Genomic DNA, 19,083 nt, shown 5'->3' with positions numbered 1-19,083 from the left:
AACAGGGTTTGTTATAGGTTACAGCTTCCCCCTGATTACCGTATTAACCGCTCTTTCCATGTGTCTCTCCTCAGGCCGGTGGTGGTTGGCCCGCTCCAGGAGTCTGAGGTGCGGGAGGTTCCTCTGCCCCCTCTAGACATCGAGGAGGCCCCGGCGTACTCCGTTCACTCTATCCTGGATTCGAGGCGTCAGGCGAGGGGCCTTCAGTACCTCGTGGATTTGGAGGGGTACGGACTGGAGGAGAGGTGTTGGACCCTTGTTCGGGCGGCGCATGGCGGTCAGCATCGCCGGTCTTCTAGCCATCATCGATCCACTTTTCATTTTCCATGCGTTTTGTCTTGTTTTTCGTCACACCTGGTTTCAATTCCCTCAATCATTTGTTGTGTATTTAATCCTCTGTTCCCCCCATGTCTTTGTGTGGGATTGTTTATTGTAAGTGCTTGTGCACGTTCTGTTTGCTGCGCGACGGGTTTTTGCACCCAATTATTCTTGTTATTTTTATGCTGTGTGTTTTGCTATTAAACTGCTCCGGCTATTACCAAGTTCTGCTCTCCTGCGTCTGACTTCCCTGCCACCGATTACGCACCCCTTACACCAGCACCCTCCCCTTGCGAGGATAACGACACTGAGCCTTTTTCTCAAATATTTTATAGATTGGAGAACACATTGAGAGGGTTCTTAGACCATTCCTTCATTCAGAATCTTTCCAGATCCCGGATATCCTTTGTCTGCACTTATGGACTGCCCTCTTCAATTCAAACCACGGGTTTTCAAAGGGGTATAAGTCCGGAGACTGAGATTTTTTATTTTGTGGTCAATTAACCATTTCTTTGGGGATTCACTTGCTGCCAAGTTTTAGCCCCCTGGCAGAGGAAACCAGGTTTTTGGCTAAAATGTCCTGGTAAATGGTCAAGTTAATGATGCCGTTGACCTTAACAAGGGCCCCAGAACCAGTGGACGTAAGTAGTCCCATAACATCAAAGATCCACCACCATGTTTTCTCACAAGACTTGTCTGAAGTCGGTACTGCCGATGTGACAACTTCTGCCTGTTGCGTGCAAACAGTTTGGGCCACAAACTAATATGACCCCACCATAGAAAGGTGAGACTCCCATGAACACGTACATGCTGGTTCTTTGGTTATACGATGCCAGCAAAGCTCACAATACTCATCTGAAGGTAACCCAGTATCAGTTTAAAAAATGAAACATATTATGGAAGTACATTGTTGCAAAGAAATGGGTTAAATATGGGTAAAAAAAAATCCTTAGACTCTAGGTGGTTAATCAACCCTTATTCCAATATATTTATCAATTTCTACCCTACAGAGTGCTACCCTACAGAGTGCTGTTGAGGCTACTGTCGACCTTCATTGCAAAACAGTATGGTTTAATCAATTATTTGGTGACGTGAATATACAGTATTTAGTATAATGTTATACTATATTTAGTATATCAATATTACATATTTTTTATGTTTTACTTTTTACTTTTATTAAACTCACTGAGGATGGTCCTTCCCTTCCTCCTCTGAAGGAGCCTCCACTGTTAGTACCAAAAAAGGGTTATTTGTTTCTCTCTGTAGGGAACCCTTTGGATTATATTTTTTAAATGGTTCTACAGTGCATTCAGAAACTATTCAGACCCCTTCACCTTTTCCACAGTTTGTTATGTTACAGCCTTCTTCTAAAATTGATTAAATAGTTTTTTCCACTCATCAATCTACAAACAACACCTCATAATTACAAAGCAAGAACAGTTTTTTTTTAAATGTTAAATGGCCAAATGTATTCAAATTAAAAACTGAAATATCACATTTACATAAGTATTCAGACCCTTTACTCAGTACTTTGTTGAAGCACCTTAGGCAGCAACTACAGCCAGTGTTTGACAGTGATTACAGCATAGAGTCTTCTTAGGTATGATGTGGAAAATGTGGAAAAAGTGAATGGGTCTAAATACTTCCCGAATGCACTGAATATAGAATCATCCACAAATAGTTCTACCTTCATAAGTGGGTTCTAAGTAGCAACATTAAGGTGCTATGTAAAACACATTTTTGAAGAACATCTTTTGCTGAAGATTTTTTTACTTGTGCATAAGGCATATGTTTTCTCCATTTGGAATATGATTTCATAGGACGTCAAAAGTCAAAAATAGCAAAATGTTATAAAAAACTTCACACACCCTTAAAAAGTGCTTTCTGGACCGTTTTTCGAAATTCTTTCAAATTTTGTGTCAATTACACACGTATAAGAACTGTATCAACATACTGTAGTCATATTTTATTATCATAATGTTTTTTTGTTTTTTTTTACTTGTGCATAAGACATATGTTTTGTCCATTTGCAATATGATTTCATAGAAAGTCAAAAGTCGAAAATGTGAACTTTAAAAAAAAAAACGTATCACCCTCGTAAAAAAAGTGCTTTCTGGACCGTTTTTCGAAATTGTTTCGATTTTATGTCAATTAATCATGTGTAAGAACTGTATGAATATACTTTTGTAAAATGTTATTATCATAATTTTTTTTTTACTTGTGCATAAGGAATATGATTTGTCCATTTGCAATATGATTTCATAGGAAGTCAAAAGTCAAAGTCAAAAGTCACTTTTTTGGGGGCCAAATGCCATAAGAAATTTGACATGCTCAAAAATCCTGCAGAAATGCAAAATTTACTGGCCTGATGAACTCGGGATGGCCGGGCAGTGATAGTTGTTCCTTTCCATCAATTGTTGTGTTGATTTCATCATGTCCATTTGGTGATGTTTTTTCACTATAGAATCATATTGCAAGTGCACGTGCATTTGCAATATGTTTCAATGGGCATTTACCATCACGAATTTGTCATGCTCAAAAATCATGCAGAATTGCAAAATTGACTTACCTGATGAACACAGGATGGCCGGGCAGTGATAGTTGCTCCTTTCCATCGCTCGTTGTGTTGACTTCATCATGTCCATTTGGTGATGTTTTTTCACTGTTGAATCATATTGTATGTGAACGTGCATTTGCAATATGTTTCAATGGGAATTTACCATCACGAATTTGGCATGCTCAAAAGTCAAACTATACTTTGCTCAAACTATACTTTTGTCAACTTTTATTATCATATAATTTTTTTTCACTTGTGCATAAGGCATATGTTAGGTCCATTTGCAATATGATTTCATAGGAAGTCAAAAGTCAAAGTCAAAAGTCACTATTTTTGGGGCCAAATGCCATAAGAAATTTGACATGCTCAAAAATCCTGCAGAAATGCAAAATTGACTGGCCCGATGAACTCGGGATGGCCGGGCAGTGATAGTTGTTCCCTTCCATCACTCGTTGTGTTGATTTCATCATGTCCATTTGGTGATGTTTTTTTCACTATAGAATCATATTGCAAATGCACGTGCATTTGCAATATGTTTCAATGGGCATTTACCATCACGAATTTGGCATGCTCAAAAATCCTGCAGAAATGCTAAATTGACTGGCCTGATGAACACAGGATTGCCGGGCATTGATAGTGGGTCTTCTCCATCGCTCGTTGTGTTGATTTCATTATGTCCATTTGTTTATGTTTTCTCACTTTTGCAAAGTCACTGTGCATTTGCAATATGGTTCAATAGGCATTTACCATCACGAATTTGTCATGCTATAAAAATACTGCAGGAATGCGAAATTGACTGGCCCGATGAACTCGGGATGGCTGGGCAGTGACTCTCCATCGCTCGTTAGGGTTGATTTCAGAATGTCGCTTTGGTGATGGTACCTCACTGTTTAAACATGTTGCAAATGGACAAGAGTCACCAGCAAGTCACCCTCCATCAGTCAATTAAATGTCATTCTGACACCAAACTGATACAAACTGACACCAAACCCACTTTTTCCAACTCGTTTAGTAGCCAACTATCACATACTACAGAGCTGGCCCAAAATTCACAACGCCTTTGGTTCAAACCATAAAAAAAACCGTAAAACATGTAGTTACGTTCTAGCTGCGGGTCCAGTTCTGATGTTATGTGTAGGCCTAGCTGAGGCGACCCCGAATCCCAAGTTTCGGCATGATATGTCATTTGGTGTCTGAGCAAGACCCTAATTGGTGCAGAAAATCCACTTTTTTCCATGACTTGCTACGGGGTCCTTGAATGAGCTATCAGACAGAAACCTTGGCGTCCGTCCATATGAGCTGAGACGGTCGCAATGCACCTAGTCTTGCGACTCTGGGACATTTCTAAATGTCGTCATTTTCGTGATGCAAAAATGAATTGAAGTCATTGCAAATGTACTAGGCTGTTTCTCGGTCCGAGAACCTTCTAGAGCCACGTAACTCACCACGCACTATCGACCCGAGGTCTAGAACAGGTTTCTAAAGTTTCAGAACTCTAGGTCTGATGGTTCTTTAAAATGTCCAACAAGGTTAACTAATGCAGGCAGTGTATGTCTCTACGCACCCCAATGTGTCCCTCCTTCCAAGCTGTGTTTGTGTGTGATTTAGTTTTTCTTTGAAATTTTATGGGAAAAATGACTGATTTACAGTTCATGGGGGTTGCCTAATCACATGTATGAAGTTTTGGAAAGATCAGACTTTTTAAACCCCTCAAAACAGCACCTGAGACACCAATTATGGCACTTCCGGTTGGCACAGGAAGCTAGCTATAAGTCAACACATATTCTCATTGGGGTATGCTTTTACAGAATCCTGAGTTTTAAGTCTTTACATTAAGAACTGACTGATTTACACAGGGTTGAATGCACTATGTCTATCAAACTGCAGGCAGGGTATGGATATACACTTTTAGGGTGATTTTAACCACTTCAAGGTTGGTCCAGGAAGCTTAGAATCAACACAGGTAGACCTCATAGTTGCCTGTCACCGAAGACAGGTTCATACGGCATTCATAACCCAAATAGGCTTCAGGTTGAATTTAGGGGTGCAGGCAATGTATTCCTATGGGGAGAGAAGTCAATGCAAACTGTTTGATGTAAACACCTTCTTTTAACTGTTAAGGGTTAATGCCACACGGTCAATGTTAGGCTTGCACGGATCGGGAGGACCTCAGGAACGTACCTGATGTCAAATTGTGCTTCTCACCCTAACGGTTCTCTCACTGTCACCCAAAAGCAAATGACGTTGTGGGGCAGGCTTCATTTTGGGCCTACTTTTCTCATGGTCGCTGCGCTCAGACCGAGCGAGCTACGGTCAAGCGGGATATCTCGTTGAACTCGGCACGGCCTAGAGATTATGGTAATGCCATTGCCTGCTCTCTGTGTCTTTAACCTCTTGATCCTAATTGAGACGCAGACGTCTCAACTAGGCACCTGGAAATGCAAATGCGCTACGCTAAATGCTAAATGTACTCGTTAAAACTCAAACGTTCATTAAAATACACATGCAGGGTATTGAATTAAAGCTACACTCGTTGTGAATCTAGCCAACAAGTCAGATTTTTAAAATGCTTTTCGGCAAAAGCATGAGAAGCTATTATCTGATAGCATGCAACACCCCAATATACCTGAAGGGGACGTAAACAAAATAATTAGCGCAGCCGGCGCTACACAAAAACGCAGAAATAAAATATAAAACATTCATTACCTTTGATGATATTCTTTGTTGGCACTCCTATATGTTCCATAAACATCACAAATTGGTCTTTTTCCCGATTAAATCCGTCCATGTATGCCCAAAATATCCATTTGTATAGCCTGTCTGGTTCAGGAAAAAAGCTCTCTTCCAACGCAACGTCATTTTTAAAAATTATATAAGTTGCCTATATTCTTTGACAAAACACTTCAACCTACTTTTGTAACCCAACTTTAGGTATTTGTAAACGTTAATAAGCGATCAAATTGATCACTGGGCGATCTGTATTCAATAGCAGCTACTCAAGAAAACAATGTCCATTTTTCAATCTTCCAAAATCGATTGTTGTAGGCTGGGTGGAATGACGGATCTATTGGTCATGTCTCAAAGGATTTTTGTCAATGAAAATGACGTTTTTGGCGACATCGTGTGGAAGCTGTAGGAATTGCATCCGTGTCCATATTTAATTTGGTGTCCTTTAAACAATACATGAAAGTGGCGCATGGATACTTTTTTCAGCTTTCAGTGACCAGTTTTTCTTGCGCTTTTCGATGAAACACACGCTCTGTTATAGTCACAGCCGTGATTTAACCCGTTTTAGAAACTTCAGAGTGTTTTCTATCCACACATACTAATAATATGCATATACTATATTCCTGGCATGAGTAGCAGGACGCTGAAATGTTGCACGATTTTTAACAGAATGTTCGAAAAAGGAGGGGGTAGAATGAAGAGTTAAGCACCGCACTTTGTCACTCCATCCTTGCTGTGTGTGTGTGTGAGAGCTTTTCTTTGACATCTGTTGGGAGAAATGACTGATTTACAGTTCAGGATGGTTACCTAGTCACACATATGAAGTTTTGGAGAGATGTGACGTTTTTATGACGTTTTTAATCCTTCAAAACAGACAGTGTGACCCAATTAAAGGCACTTCCGGTTGGCACAGGAAGCTATAAGTAAACACATGTCTTGATTGAGGTAGCCTCTTACAGAATCCTGAGTTTTAAGTCTTTAAGTTAAGAATTGACTGATCTACATAGGGTTGAATGCAGTGATTTTCATAATGACAGGTTATGTGTTTCAAAACACTTTTAGGGTGATTTTAACCACTTCCGGTTGGTCCAGGAAGCTTAGAATCGACACAGGTAGACCTCATAGTGTCCTGATGGACTGTCATCGAAGACAGGTTCATAAGGCATTCATAACCCACATAGGCTTCAGGTTGACTTTAGAGGAGCAGGCAATGTATTCCTATGGGGAGAGATGTCATTGTAATCTGTGAGATCAAAAAACCCTGTTTTACTGTTAAGGGTTAATGCCACACGGTCAAGGTTAGGCTTGCACAGATCGGGAGGACCTCAGGATCGTACCTGAGGTCGAATTGTGCTTCTCACCCTAACGGTTCTCTCACTGTCACCCAAAAGCAAATTACATTTAGGGCCAGGCTTCATTTTGGGCCTACTTTTTTTCACGGTCGCTGCACTCAGAGCGAGAAACGGTCAAGCGGGGCGTCTCGTTGAACTCGGCACAGTCTGGAGACTATGGTGATGCCACTTTTTCAAACTCATTTAGAAGCCAACAATCACATATGTCAGAGCAGGCCCACAATTCACAGTGCCTTCAGTTTAAAACATAATAAAAACGTAAAACACATAGTTACGTTCTAGCTGCGGGTCCAGTTCGGACATTATGTGTAGGCCTATGTGAGGCGACCCCGAATCCCGAGTTTCAGCTCGATAGGTCCTTCGGTGCCTGAGCAAAACCCTAATTGGTGCTGAAAATCCACTTTTTTCCATGCCTTGCTACGGGGTCCTTGAATGAGCTATCGGACAGAAACGTTGGGGTCCGTCTCTATGGGCCGTTTCAATGCACCTAGTCTTGCGTCTCTGAGACTTTTCTAAATGTCGTCATTTTCGTAATGGTCAAAATGAATTGAAGTCATTGCAAATGTACGAGGCTGTTTCTCGGTCCGAGAACCTTCTAGAGCCACGTAACTCACCACGCACTATCGACCCGAGGTCTAGAACAGGTTTCTAAAGTTTCAGAACTCTAGGTCTGACGGTTCTTTTTTAGCTCGAACAAAGCTAACTATTGCAGCCACTGTCTGTCTCTACGCACCCCAATACGTCCCTCCTTCCAAGTTGTGTGTCTGTGTGATTTAGTTTTTCTTTGAAATTTTATGGGAAAAAATGACTGATTTACAGTTCATGGGGGTTGCCTAATCACACATATGAAGTTTTGGAAACATCCAACTTTTTTAACCCTTCGAAACAGCCCCTGTGACACCAATTATGGCACTTCCGGTTGGCACAGAAAGCTATAAGTCAACAAATATCCTCATTGGGGTATGCTTTTACAGAATCCTGGGTTTTAAGTCTTTACATTAAGAATTGACTTACACAGGGTTGAATGCACTATGTCTATCAAACTGCAGGCAGGGTATGGATATACACTTTTAGGGTGATTTTAACCACTTCCAGGAAGCTTAGAATCGACACATGCCACACGGTCAAGGTTAGGCTTGCACAGATCGGGAGGACCTCAGGATCGTACCTGAGGTCGAATTGTGCTTCTCACCCTAACGGTTCTCTCACTGTCACCCAAAAGCAAATGACATTTAGGGCCAGACTTCATTTTGGGCCTACTTTTTTTCACGGTCGCTGCACTCAGAGCGAGATACGGTCAAGCGGGGCGTCTCGTTGAACTCGGCACAGTCTGGAGACTATGGTGATGCCATTTTTTCTGTTGATTTCAGAATGCCATTTTGGTGATGGTCCGTCTCCGTTTAAACATATTGCAAATGTACAAAAGTCAACTAGCAAGTCAGTGTCCATCAGAGCGAGCTACGGTCAAGCGGGGCATCTCGTTGAACTCGGCACGGCCTAGAGAATATGGAAATGCAATTGCAGGCTCTGTGTGTCTTTAAGCACCGCACTTTGTCACTCCTTCCTTGCTGTATGTGTGTGTCTCTGTGTGTGTGTGTGAGAGAGAGAGCTTTTCTTTGACATCTGTTGGGAGAAATGACTGACTTACAGTTCATGGGGGTTGCCTAATCACACATATGAAGTTTTGAAAAGATCTGACCTTTTTAACCCTTGGAAACAGCCACTATGACACCATTTAAGGCACTTCCGGTTTGCACAGGAAGCTATAAATAAACTCATATCCTGATTGGGGTATGCCTTTACAGAATCCTGAGTTTTAAGTCTTTAAGTTAAGAACTGAGTTATTTACGGAGGGTTTAGTGAGTGTGTGTTATTTCAGAAAATCATAGAAAATCACAGAAATCTCGCAGAGCTCCGCAGCACACTTTAAAAAGATTTGTATGAACACCCTGCAACTGGATCTGTAACTGTTTTAAAAAGAAAAACTATTTTTGAACATCACCAATTTGACATAGTACGACTTCTCTTACATGACGATAGATAAATGGCTGGTTCTTTTTTTATTGACACCGGAGGCTCCTTGACTTTGACGTGAAGCGGAAAAATTATTTCTCTATTTTCATTTTGGACCTTTAATCCCAGAAAAATGTCCATAACTCAAAAACCGTTGAGGCCTAGACGCCATCTTGTTCGGTGCCAACTGCCCATTATGCCAAACCTACGCTCACCAAGTTTTGGAGATAAGGCCACGTCGTGATTCGTGATGTTTTGTACATTTGCAATGTGATTGCATATGCCCTCTTGTGGGATTTACCGGGACATCGGACAAATGACCAAAATTTGATTATTTTATAAAACGGAAACCGAATGTCAGAGAAAGTTTGTTTGATGACTTCCCGGTAGGTCCGGCCCTGCCGCTCGGCCCGACGCCGTCCGCGAATTTTACAAACGTTTTCGGACGTCTAGTAAGGGACCGTACATTTGCAATATGGACTTTCTCACTAACCGTACGGCGAATGTCAAAATGTTCCCTTAAGGTATGTAAGTAATATTTGTAATTAATGGGTAGAATGTATGTATAAGCATGTATAAACTGTCTTCGGTCGCTGGAAAGTATCTTTGCAACCATTTTACATTGTGTATAGCATAATGTCAATTGTTAATCTTTTCTGCAAATTAAAGTGTTTGACAATATATTTTCTAAGCGCATACATGTATAAACTACTGTGTAGGTTACGTGATCATATCGAGGATTACAGTCTATGACTGTATGGAGAGATTTAGCATTAATTTCAGTCAGCACTAATACATTTTTACTGAGAATCGACTATACACAAGCCGATACTACCCCAGGCACGTGTACAGATAGGGCTCTACCTGTGCAGAGCACATACTCCTTTGCCTTTCCAGTCTCCCAAGTGCCCTTTTCGGTGATGGTATAATTTCCCCCAAAATATAGCTTGTTTTTTTGTATAAATGTTTTGTCATTGTTTATTCTGAACCCACTGCCCGCAAGTCGTCATTAACTTCTCCCCTATGTTTCAGAACCAAAAAGTTGACCGTCTTGATTGTTGACCAATGACCAGTCATCAACATTCGCGCGCAAAGGCCATAGGGGTCAAGTTTATGGTTTAGGGTAGGGACGTCCCGAGGATTCTGAATAGCACTAACCTATCCAGATTAGAGACCAGAATTAACTTGTTTTATTTCCTCCAGTTGTGCCTGGCAAAAACAGACTAGGTCTACGATTACCATCCAAGTAAAAATACAGTTTAGCAATCTACTACTACTACCGACTCATCTTTGCCAAAACAATAGGCTACCTGGCGATTTGATTGATCATTTTTATATTTTAGATAGACCTAGTTTGGGTGGCTACTGGTTATAAACTGAGTGTACAAAACATTAAGAACACCTGCTCTTTCCTGACGGACTGACCAGGTGTATCCAGGTGAAAGCTATGCTCACTTATTGTTGCCACTTGTTAAATCCACTTCAATCAGTGTAGATGAAGGAGAGGAGACAGCTTAACTAATCATTTGTAAGCTTTGAGACAATTGAGACATGGATTGTGTATGTGTGCCATTCAGAGGGTTAATGGGCAAGACAAAAGATTTAAGTGTCTTTCAACAGGGTATTGTTAGTAGGTGCCAGGCGCACCGATTTGTGTCAAGAACCGCAATGCTGCTGGGTTTTTCCACGCTTAACAGATTCCCATGTGTATCAAGAATGGACCACCACGGAATTGACACCCAGCTAACTTGACACAACTGTGTGAGTTATTGGAGTCTACATGAGCCAGCATCCCTGTGGAAAGCTTTCAAAAAGTGGGGGGAGGGAAACTCAATATTAGCAAGGTGTTCTTAATGTTCTTAATGTTTCTACAGTCAGTGTATGTCTAAAGATAGGCAGCTGTAACAATGCACTGCCTTCAATATTATGGGATGAAGATGTAACATTCTGGCCAATTTTTTACGATATTTGTGAAGAAGAACAAGGCTACCCGGCTGGCAACGAGCACTCTACAGGCAGACCTCCATAGTGATGGCATGGGTGCAGACAGAACATGCTTTCCATCCAATCCTGCAACCTCTGCTACAGAGGCCGTATAATTTTGCTTGCTCTGGACTCCAGAGAAGTGACATGATATATCCCTTTGTTGATATTGGCCACTAACGTGAATGACTTTCAGCTCCAAATGCAGGTGTAAAACACAGTTTATTTCTGTAGCCTATCTTGCATTTTGAAAATGCATCACTGTTTGTGGCTATAATGACAGGCTACATTTTCTCAGCGATTGTGCTTGTATGTTTGTGTGTGCATGAGTTCGCACGTTTTGTACCATTCTTTTTTGGGGATCGGTGGATCAAACAGTTTGAAAACTACTGGGATACATGGTAATGGTAACAAATGGAGTTGGGTTGGATATAGTAATAGTAAGTTACAGTATTTCTTACAATCTTCTATTTTGACTGGAATTGTGTTGGTCGTTGTTTAGTGCTGCATTTATTACAGTTCAAAATAGTTCAGCAAAATATTTGACTCATCAGATTGTGCTGCTTTCCCCTCTTCCTTGTGTGTGTGTGCTCTTTTATTAGTTTGAGCATATGCCCCCCAAAAGGTCTGTGCACAGCCCTATACTACCCAATGACTACCTCACTAGCAGTTGGATTAGCCATCCTAAGAAAAAGAGGCCACAGACAGGTATACTGTACATCTTCATGGTGATTTCAACTGCCTACAACTGAAACCCATTCAATGAGTTTAAATAAAACAACTGGTTAACCATTAAACCAGGGCAGAACTTTGACCTTGTGTGAATGATCATACGATCACGCTTGTGTGATGTTGGTGATAAAACACCTGAAAGCCAGGCCCAAGGAGGAGGAAGTGTACACAGGGGCATGAGTCTTACCAGTAAGGAAGCATTAGGCGGCCACACACACAGGTTCACACTGCACTTGGCCCAGATCTAAGCGAGTTCTTAGGAACAGTTTTACAGGGCTTGCCAATCAGAGAGTTCCATTGTCACCTAATTGTAATATTCAATAAGCTTAGTCCTGGGTTAAGGACATGCCATTTGAACCCAGGTGATTGAATAAAATAAAACCCTTTAATCACTGTTTAGTTTTTAGATTGCTGTGAAATACATCATTTTAGTTTGTTTGTTTCATATGGTTTGAATTAATATATATTTTTTACAATTTCATTTAGAAAGACAGTAGCATAGTTATAACATTCTGGTCATTAGCAGCCAGCCACTGAGTCATGGATGGTGCAGACTGGTCCATATTTTGACCCGAGATGTGTAAAACTGTGTCTCTCATTGGCGTCATTGTCACGCCCTGACCATAGAGAGCCCTTGTTTCTCTATGGTGTAGTAGGTCAGGGCGTGACGAGGTGTTCTAGTTTAAAATTTCCATGTTGGTGTTTTGGTTTGGTTCCTAACTAGAGGCAGCTGGTAATCGTTGCCTCTAATTGGGGATCATAATTAAGTAGCTATTTTTCCCGCCTGTGTTTGTGGGATATTATTTTGTGTTTGTGCATGTGCACCACTTAGTCACGTTGTGTTGTTTGTTTATTGTTTTGCTTAAGTTTGACTTTATAATAAAGATGTGGAACTCTACGTACGCTGCGCCTTGGTCCAGTTCTATAAGGAGAGTCAGAGGTTAGTCTGCCATTTCTTCACAAGCAGCCTATGTCTCACAGCTAGCGAGACTAATAATATTATTTATTATACAGTAGGTACAGTTTAAAATAAGAAACAGGTTCATTTCATCTTGTGGTACACAATGGAAGCCTCTCTTCAGGCCACCAACTAATCTCTGAGCAGGAATGATATGTAACTGTCCAGTGCGTGACATCCCTGACCACTCATTAATAGCAAGTGCAATAAAACATACACTGCCGTTCAAAAGTGTCGTGTCTTTGGCTATGCCAGATTAAGTGATATGACATGCTATTCTATAAAATAATTTCTCTGTAATTAATATTACCTGATTAAGCTAATCAGGTAGATAACTAACTAGAAAGTCGGGGCACCACAAAATAATGTTTATAGAGCTGTTATCTTCCAAATAAACTCTTAAAGACCTAGTAATCTTTTACATCAATAGCAGTCAATATTAATCGTCACCTTATTTCAGTCTCATCTGAACATCGTAGAATTCTTGAAATCTTCACGAACCCTGGCTAACAAGTTGAATCAGCAATACAAACTTTGGTTTAATTATTTATTTACTAAATACCTAAATAATCACACAGAATTACATAAACACAGAATGGATATTATGTCATACAGAAAACGTCCCTGGTGGACGGAGCCGACATGATGGCTGGTTACACAAAGGAAAGGTTGGGTTTGAGTGAAAGAGTAGGAAGACTGAGGGACAAAGGGAGAAGCTATGCTATCGTAAATACAGTATCTTATGCATACTACATTACCGCCCATTTCAAAAAGGAGAATGCAATAAATATTTACTCTGGCATTTCGATCGTCACCTTCACATTGAATCACGATGCTAATTTCGTTAGGTTATTATCTGACCCCTTTTAACGTAGGACTGTCGTCCACACGTCGTCGGAACAGAAATTACTATTTTCGTAAAGGGCTTATATAGTGGAGGGAGAGAAGGGTGTGTTTCATAGTTTATAACCAATGTCCCTTCACAGGGGCGGGCCACTGATTGAGCAGAGCTTTAACCTTATGGAAACCCAATTCTCTCATTTGAAAGCTAAAATTACATTTAATCTTTTCACAAATAGTTTCAAATGTAAACGTTTAAATTGCACAACAATTCTATGTGAATCTGATAACTATAATGTGTAGACTTTCCAAGATACAGTTTATGTCATCCTATCATTAATAAGAATGTCTCAAATGGCAACTGAACTGACATTATATGCATTAAATCCCAATGCACATTTTCAACTGGTTGGATTACCGAAATATGTTTCCTTTCGCCCCACCTTTTGATGTTCCCAGACTCTATATGTTTAACAAAGGCTCTTCAAGAGTCCTTCTGTAGAGTCAAGAGAGAGAGACAGGGAAGGGAGAAAGGTATTTATCGGGGGGGGGGGGGGGGGGCTGTGTCATAAACCTACCCCCAGGCCAACGTCATGACAAAAGTTTGGGGTCACTAGGAAATGTCATTTTTTTGGGCCATTAAAATAACATCAAATTGATTCGAAATACAGTGTAGACATTGTAAATGAATATTGTAGCTGGAAACGGATGATTTTTTATGGAATATCTACATAGGCGTACAGAGGCCCATTATCAGCAACCATCACTCCTGTGTTCCAATGGCACGTTGTGTTGGCTAATCCAAGTTTATCATTTTAAAAGGCTATTTGATCATTAGAAAACACTTTTGCAATTATGTTAGCACAGCTGAAAACTGTCGTCCTGATTAAAGAAGCAATAAAACTGGCCTTATTTAGACCAGTTGAGTATCTGGAGCATCAGCATTTGTGAAAAAAAAGTAAAGAAAAACAATCTGGGGATGAAGTAGGTAGATTGGGTGGGCTATTTACAGATGGGCTATGTACAGCTGCAGCGATCAGTTAGCTGCTCAGATAGCTGATGTTTAAAGTTAGTGAGGGAAATATAAGTCTCCAGCTTCAGCAATTTTTGCAATTCGTTCACGTCATTGGCAGCAGAGAACTGGAAGGAACGATGATGATGACCTAGATGACCTAACTGACTTAACCAGCCCAGCTTGTCAGGTGGGGTATCGTGACTCAGCAAGTGCGAGCAAGTAAGCTACCAAGTAAGCTAAGATGATAGCCTGGCCAGGGCTTGAGCCTCTACATTGCTCCATGTGGTCTCTACAAACAGCTGGGGAATTAGTTTTAATGGTAGACTGCCTGCTTAGCATGCGAGAGGTAACAGGATTGATGCCCGCATTCTCCAATACACATTGTTTTGAGGACCCAAGACAGCTCCTGTTCAGTGTGCCTGCATTTCAGTCTTGTGACAACCTACTGTGATGTAACAATGATGTAGCAATGTCAACCTAAAAACATCAATACTTTCTGAAGAAGAGGGCAGCACACAAAGCTTTGGCCATGCTCCTGGTGGTCAAAGGGGAGATTGTGTTAGAACCAACCTCATGCTGAAAACCAGAAGCAAACTAGGGACCTTTAGATCTCTAGTTTAATGCTCTCCCAACTGAGCCGCTTTGCTTATGTCAGTGAGCACCTTTAGGTACACCCACAAGTGGCACAGAATATGGACACTCAAAAGGCATATTGTGGCCAGCACGGGGACTGAACCCGAGATGTTGGCGTTATTAGCACCACACTAATCAACTGAGTTAACCAGTCCGGCTTGTCAAGTTGGTCAGTTGTTCCGAGTCTGAACTTAGTTCACTGGATGATTTAACGTGGTTGTTCTTCAAGCCTTGGTGTGCATATTGCAAATTAAGTAATGACCTTTGAAAACCTGAATCTAGTGATAATGGAACAAAATCTGTGAGATTTTACTAGTTAGAGATGATATGGCCAAAGGCTGATGGAGACTGCATTATACTTTCCTCCAAATCTGGAGCGTATGCTTGGACCATGGGCTCTTACTGTCCCTGTCTGTCCTCTTTCCCAGGAAAGGTCTTACTGGAGCGTATGCTTGGACCAGTGGGTAAAAGGAAATGGGTAAAAGGAAAAAGGGATATGTAGTCAATTGTACCACTGAATGCATTCAACCCGTCTTAATCAGAGAGGTGCATTGACCACCTTTGTTGTTTTCTTTTTCGAGCCATCTAGATCCAGATTAATATTTTGTCCAAGTATTATTGGTTGCAATTGGGTGGCCCAGTAGTACCACACAGGGGCGCAACTTTGGTTTTCGAAGTGGGGGGGATAAACACTCCAAACAGCCTACCCGACCGCGCGGAGGCGTCAGCGTGGTCCTAAAGCACACCGTTGCCTCGTTTTGTATCACATTCCAATGATAAAACTGTGTGGGAAAAAAATGCAATTTCAGTGAAAGTTGCGCCCCTGGTACCACGTCAAATTTGGTAAACCTAGGTCACCTGATTCCTTTGGCTGTGGAGTCTCGAAATTGAGCTCAGGTGCATCCTGTTTCCATTGATAATGTTTCTACAACTTGATTGGAGTCCACCTATGGTAAATTCAATTGATTGGATATGATTTGGAAAGGAAAATGTCAGTTCATGTCAGAGCCAAAACAAGCCATGAGGTTGAAGGAATTGTCTTTAGAGCTCTGACACAGGATTGTGTCGAGGCACAGATCTGGGGAAGGGTACCAAAACATTTCTGCAGCATTGAAGGTCCCCAAGAACACAGTGGCCTCCACCTAGACCTGGCCACCCAGCCAAACTGAGCAATCGGGGGAGAATGGCCTTGGTCAGGGAGGTGACCAAGAAACCGATGGCCCATCTGACAGAGCTCTCGAGTTCCTCTGTGGAGATGGGAGAAACTTGCAGAATTTACATATCTCTACAGCACTCCATCAATCAGGCCTTTATGGTAGAGTGGCCAGACGGAAGCCACTCCTCAGTAAAAGGCACACGGCAGCCTGCTTAGAGTTTGCCAAAAGACACCTAAAGGACTCTGACCATGAGAAACAAGATTCTCTGGTCTGATGAAACCAAGATTGAACTCTTTGACCTGAATGCCAAGCGTCACGTCTGGAGGAAGCATGACACCATCCAGGGACTGGGAGACTAGTCAGGATCGAAGAAAAGATGAATGGAGCAAAGTACAGAGAGTTCCTTGATGAAAACCTGCTCCAGAGCACTCAGGACTGCAGACTGGGAAAATGTTCACAGTAAGCACACAGTCAAGACAATGCAGGAGTGGCTTCGGGACAAGTCTCTGAATGTCCTTGACTGACCCAGCCAGAGCCCAGACTTGAACCCGATTGAAAATCTCTGGAGAGACCTGAAAATAGCTGTGCATCAACCATCCCCATCCAACCTGACAGACCTTGAGAGGATCTGCAGAGAATAATTGGAGAAACTCCCCAAATACAGGTGTGCCCAGCTTGTCGCGTCATACCAAAGAAGACTAGAGGATGTAATCGCTGCCAAAGGTGTTTCAACAAAGTACTGAGAAAGGGGTCTGAATACGTATGTAAATGTTATATTTCACTTTTTTTTTTTTTTATTTGCAAAAATTTATAAAAGCCTGTTTTTGCTTTGTCATTATGGGGTTTTGTGTGTAGACTGATGAGGGAAGAAAACAATTGAATCAATTTTAAATTGAGCATACCCATGAAGGAGCCATGGGATGCTGGGGGGGATCCTGCCCACATGCTAGAATGCCCCAAATGGCGGACAGCAGTTGCACACTGTTGCTCAGGAGAGAGGAGGTGGATGTGGTAGTGCCAATGAGCAAGGCAGCTCCTAAGGGTCTGATATGGGCAGTAGTGGTTCAGAGATGGCAGGAGAAGTGGAACAGAGACACAAAGGGCAGGCATCTACTCCAAGTAGAGAGGAAAGTCTGGGAGGGGAGGATGGTAGGAAGAGACAAGTGAGGAGGCCATCTTTACAAGGCTAAAGTTGGGACACAGCTGGCTGAATACAACATTAAATATGATAGGAAATTATCCAACAGGAAGGCGTGATTACTGAAAGGAAGCAGAGACAGGGACATGTACTAATCAGTGGTTTAGTGGAGGGTAATCACAGTTTACCCACATTTTTTATTTTTCCCAACAGTTTACCCTCCTTTAGCAGAGAAAAACTCCCTAATTATAGGGAGCATTCATTTTTTATGCGTGAGCAAGACAAAGGAGATGATAGTGGACTACAGGAAAATGAGGGCCGAACACGCCCCCATTCACACCGACAGGGCTGAAGTGGAGTGGGTTGAGGGTTTCAAGTTCTTTGGTGTCCACATAACCAACAAACAAATTATCATGGTCCAAACACACCAAGAAAGTTGTGAAGAGGGCACTTTTCAGTCCGTCTAAGCAGACTGAAAAGATTTGGCATGGATCTCCAGATCTTCAAAAAGTTCTACAGCTTCACTATTGAGAGCATCCTGACCAGTTGCTATGGCAGCTGCTCAGCATCCGACCGTAAGGTGCTACAGAGGGTAGTGTGTACAGCCCAGTACATCACTGGGGCCAAGCTTCCTGCCTTCCACGAACTATATACTAGGTGGTGTCAGAGGAAGGCCCAAAAAATTGTCAAAGACTCCAGTCACCCAAGCGAGACTGTTCTCTCAGCTACCGCGTGGCAAGTGGTACCAGAGCGCTAGGTCCGGTAGGTCTAGGTCCAAAATGCTCCTTAACAACTCTTTCCTCTTTCAGTGTGAAAGGGGATCAATGTGAAGGTGAGAAGGTGAAGTTTAAGTGTTGTAATTCTGGGAGGGAGACATAGGGCAGCATTTGGTGGATGCCAGGTGCAGATAGATGCTACAGAGGCTCAATATAGAATCAGTCATGATGCAGAGACTGTAAGATTGCTGGAACTACAGTGTGGAATGATGTTTCCATGGCTGCTCCTGTACTAAGTGGACCCAATGTCGGGGCTGGAAGTTAGTAGGGATTTATTATTTTTTAAATTGTATTTGCTTTGTTATACAGAATTTGGCAGACCATGAGTGGTCACACACTCCAGCACAGTAGGTAGCGGCCTTTGTTTATGTCAGAGAAGAAGGGTAATATCATGCCTGTTTGGCCCTGTCCGGGGGTATCGTCGGACGGGTCCCCGGTGTCTCAGCCTCCAGTATTTATGCTGCAGTAGTTTGTGTAGGGGGCTAGGGTCAGTCTGTTATATCTGGAGTATTTCTCCTGTCTTATCCGGTGTCCTGTGTGAATTTAAGTATGCTCTCTCTAATTCTTTCTTTCTCTCTCTCGGAGGACCTGAGCCCTAGGACCATGCCTCAGGACTACCTGAAATATTCAGGATTGTCTAAATCTAACTAGCTTCAGTTGGCTTCACATTCATCCATGTCACAAAGGGTGGATATTGATCAAACGCATGCCGTTAATTCAAACCAGGCTTCTAACTGCATGTGCCTGTCACACGTGGACAGCCCAGCGAGTCAAAAACTGATATCTTAATTAAAACGATGCTCACCAACTCTATCCTGATTTGGGACATACCCCCTATTCCTCAACTCTGTGTGTGTGTGTGTGTGTGTGTGTGTGTGTGTGTG

General features: G+C 41.9%; 1 protein-coding gene across 1 annotated transcript in view; it reads left to right on the top strand.

Annotated features, from left to right (window-relative positions):
* LOC139391923 (alpha-N-acetylgalactosaminide alpha-2,6-sialyltransferase 2-like) overlaps positions 1 to 19,083 on the top strand; it is a 69,100-nt gene that overhangs the window by 9,579 nt on the left and 40,438 nt on the right. The window contains exon 6 of the mRNA XM_071139533.1: positions 75 to 227. Coding sequence (XP_070995634.1) covers positions 75 to 227 — 153 coding nt within the window. The remainder of the gene's footprint in view (positions 1 to 74; positions 228 to 19,083) is intronic.

Source organism: Oncorhynchus clarkii, chromosome 32 (assembly GCF_045791955.1).
Source record: "Oncorhynchus clarkii lewisi isolate Uvic-CL-2024 chromosome 32, UVic_Ocla_1.0, whole genome shotgun sequence".
Lineage (NCBI taxonomy): Eukaryota > Metazoa > Chordata > Actinopteri > Salmoniformes > Salmonidae > Oncorhynchus > Oncorhynchus clarkii.
Note: the sequence above shows the minus strand (reverse complement) of the source record. Positions and strands in the feature narration are given on the sequence as shown.